Source organism: Colias eurytheme, chromosome 8, assembly GCF_061535395.1.
Source record: "Colias eurytheme isolate Ceu_HAF_F1 chromosome 8, ilColEury1 Martin Lab GWU primary, whole genome shotgun sequence".
In the NCBI taxonomy this organism is placed as follows: domain Eukaryota; kingdom Metazoa; phylum Arthropoda; class Insecta; order Lepidoptera; family Pieridae; genus Colias; species Colias eurytheme.
Window position 1 is genome coordinate 6901916 of NC_142987.1, and position 4196 is coordinate 6906111.

Below are 4196 nucleotides of genomic sequence, written 5' to 3' on the forward strand. Positions count from 1 at the left end.
CACATTTTGCGATTCATTTTTATATATAAGAAGATTATAATAACTAAAGCTCATTGACGAGTTATTATATTATTGATGATTTCTAAAATCTCACTATAAATTAATAGTAGTAGCGTCTATTCCTCGCTCATTGTTTGATATTCGTAGATTCGAATAAACATGGGTCACGTGATTGTCATGTGACGCTCACGGCGACAAACGACACAAGCTTCACCCTCGAGACCTAGCGGCCGACTGAATCTCCCATACAAGCGCAAGAGATATAGTTGCGAATACGCTCAAAATTTTGAATAAAATGTTTATAAAATCTAGTTTAGGTCCTATCCAAAAAAAATTTTTACCATAATTTTCGTAATGAAATTGCCTATCCAATAGTGTAAATACCAAATCAAAAGAATAATTAGTTTAGGAGGAGATACACGGTATACATAATTATTTCTAATTTCTGGGATTTATTTGGGAGGAGATTAATTAAACTATAAGTCAATAAAATAAAAAAATACTTTTACCATTTTTGAGCCAAGAATATGTAGAAATTTAATGTATTTTTATTTAGTTGATATATCTTTTGGATAAGAAGGAGATAGCTCCAGAAAACAGTACAAAAAACGGCTAAAGCTGGGTTTTACTCTATTCCGCGCCTTAAGTATAAGTTTTACTAAATGTATATTTGAGTGTAGTTTCTATTGAAGCAAAAGTATTTTCTACTGAATTGGACTTTTTCGTTTAAATTTTTGCAATCGTAATAAAGGCATGAGCGCTCATTGGAACTAGTGTTTGGATCATTGGTTATGTCATCTTTTGTTTCAGATTTAGGTGATTTAGGAGATTGTAGGTATATTATTTTTCTTTCGATCTTATTTGAATAATCTAGTATATCGTTTCCCAAAACCATTAATATAATATCGTTTTAATCCATACTAATATTATAAATGTGAAAGTAACTCTGTCTGTCTGTCTGTTACTCAATCACGCCTTAACTACTGAACCAATTTGCATGAAATTTGGTATGGAGATATTTTGATACCCGAGAAAGGACATAGGCTACTTTTTACCCCGGGACATAGGATAGGTTTTATCCTGGAAATCCCACGGGAACGGGAACTATGCGGGTTTTTCTTTGACTGCGCGGGCGAAGCCGCGGGCGGAAAGCTAGTATAATATAATATCGTTATATCATGTTTAAGATTTATCTGTACCTATACTTACACAAAAGCTCATCGAGACGGCAAAAGTCAAACAAATAATCAAGGTATCACCAATAAATAGCAATCTAATATTAAACACAATATCATATTATTGCGATCCATTCGATTGTGCACTTCATCAGGCAGTATGAATTGTATCCGGAAGATATATCTATAAGATAGCTAGATAATACAATGCTTATTGTTTCTAAGAGCCGCCACTTGACGGTGTATTTTATCAAGTATGTTAATCTGAAGCCTTTACTGGTTGACTGGGCATCCGTTATTGCGATTCTGATATATTATATTGTTTAGGGTATAACTATAATATATATATAACAGCGTAATTATTAAGTGTTTAGAAGCGTGTTAATTGAATGTGCATTGAATTTTAAATTAGTCGATAAAACAAATACTATTTTATGTTATTTCAGGAACTGTGCTTCTCTCGTTCAGGTTGTGTGCTTCATTGTATTTTGATCTATGGGTATGCACTTACTTAAGACGTAGGTACTCAAAACACTGAATAATATTATCCTTAGCTTATATACTGCAATATTATAGCATGACTCACCTGTAACAACTAACATTTCATAAAAGGACGTTCACGCTGTTCATTGACGAGATGATGAAATGGTTTGTTTTCTTGAAGTGCACACTAGTAACCTAATACTTCTTTGCCAAAGACAGGCGTTACAGAGCTATAAATCTCTATCCTATAATCCTGTCTAAATCTGTAATTGTCTTTGTGTTTGGTATTGTGTTCGCAACATTAAATTAATTATTGGTCTTACCTGAAAGCAATAATTAATCAACCTTAGCTCTTGACTAATAATTTTGGCGTGACTTAGGTAAAGGGACACGTATTATTTCAATCAAATTATGGTGATCCTTTATTATGACTTTACCTTACTAACTGAATTTTTTTTTGTTCAATCTCAAGATAATTATCTAAATTATTCGAAAAAATATTTGTCCTACTACAAAATCTATGGTTTGATCATAGAGTCCCCTCTTTCCAATGTGTATCGATAACGAGGTCATCATAAATGATTACTAACCAACAGATTTTTTTGTTTTCACTTAGTTAATATTTATATAATAATTCAACAGACATATTGTCCTACTAATTGCGTAATAAATATTTGAGAACCATCAAATCAAAACATTTTATCCTTGTTACCTCTGCATTAGCTACCACAATCGAGAGTTTCGTACAGGACGCCCAATAATTATTGGGCGTCTCATCAAAATAAAGCTACTCACTGAAAATTAGCTTGATAGTAATCACTTGCAAAAATGGGCGAAGGATCCTGGACTCGATCTTTTTATCATATTTTACACTCACATAATATCGGATCATATAACTATTATACCTTATTCACCAATAAATGAATACTTATGAAGGATAAATTAAAGACATTATAATAAATATATTATGCTTTTATTGTTAATAATACAGGAATCTTTGTTGCATTATAATATATACATATATGTTAATGTTTTCTGATCCTCAATCCATGTCGTTCTGAAAAGGTAGGTAAATAAATAAATACATTTTAATATGTTTTGCTATTGCACACTTACACATAGAAGGTACTAAGTTATAGATTCCTAAGTCTACGTAGGTAGGAGGTAGATCTAGAAAAAATATTAAAAAATGCGTATTATTTTATTAACTGAGAAATGGTAAATAGGGGTGTTTAAAGATTTTCCCTCAACCAAATAATTTTGTTTGATACATAAATAATTGTTGCGGTATAATGCCCCTTTGATCTTCAGGTGCCGAAAAATTGAAAGATTAGGTAGGTACTGATTGTTTTCATTCATAGAAATATGTATTGTATTATAATTATGCGTTATAAGTAAAAGGGGTATAAGTTATAAGTAAAAGTAAAAATAAGTAAAAATTTTAACGGGTGTAATTCACACGTCTTTATTAATGATGTATTATTTATTACCTTTTTAACATTGTCGACTAAACTTCCTAGTTTCCTATGATGCTATTTATAATACAAGTTATTGTTTAGTCTACTTACCATGTTTTTTAATCCATATAGATGTTTTTCTTCTTCCGGAGTATAGTCAGCAAATTCGTTGATGTCGAACGTCGCAGTTTGTTGTGGGTCGCTATTAGAATCGTTTATCAACTTGAGGGTCTTCAAGAATGCTTTATAATGTTCTGCACGGTCTGCATCATCTTTATAGACTCTGTGGTGCTCCCTTATGAATTTCTCGAAAAGTTCCGGGGCATCGTCTAAGTCGTAATGTGGTTTACCGTTTGGTGCTGCAGATACCATAGCTGCAGCGATGAGCAAAACCACACAGATTATTCGAACCATGGCAACTAGTTCGCTTAAGAAAAAATACACAAATGTACCGATTGCCGTTATCAGTCTTATTTATAAACGTTGGAGCAATTAAAACTATATTTTATATTACTTATACTTTTACAGAAATGCTAATCGCCCACAGTATTAAAGACAATGTGAAACATAATAACCATAAAATTAAAAATGATTTATTACTTGCTGGACATAAATTGATTTTAAACAACTAGGTACAGTTACTTACACATTATGACGAACCTTTATAAATATTATGGCTAAAGAGCTGGTTGTTGGTAACCATTGTTTCTTTTCAATGTAAATTTTATCTAGATAAAAATATTGAATTACGTGTAGGTACCAATGTTAGTACATACAAAACCAATAATTTAATAGTTGTAACTACTCTAAATTAAAATTTCATTAAAACAAACTTCAGATTTAAAGATTAAACTTGACTCACACCCATATCATATACCTACTTATATCAAAGAATATAAAAAATTCGATCACCAAGCGGGGGAAAATATCTAATGCTATAAAACTAAATATCAAATTGTCTCATTCCGGTTCTGAAACAAAGATATAATATGCATTATGACATACGAGTATATTAAAAAATAATTTTATACTTATTACTACTTATTTTATATTACTTCTTGTAAATAGCTAAGGGATATTC

The 4196-nt window shown here is 31.1% G+C and overlaps 1 protein-coding gene across 1 annotated transcript; it reads right to left on the reverse strand.

Annotated features, from left to right (window-relative positions):
• Window positions 1–2628: 2628 nt before the first annotated feature.
• Window positions 2629–3548, reverse strand: LOC149906583 (uncharacterized). Its single transcript, XM_090105007.1, has 2 exons — window positions 3227–3548; window positions 2629–2715 (listed from the first exon to the last, which is right to left on the reverse strand). Exons 1-2 carry the CDS (start codon window positions 3527–3529, stop codon window positions 2701–2703), a joined length of 318 nt encoding a protein of 105 aa, XP_089961133.1. The 5' UTR covers window positions 3530–3548; the 3' UTR covers window positions 2629–2700.
• Between the last annotated feature and the right edge of the window lie 648 nt (window positions 3549–4196).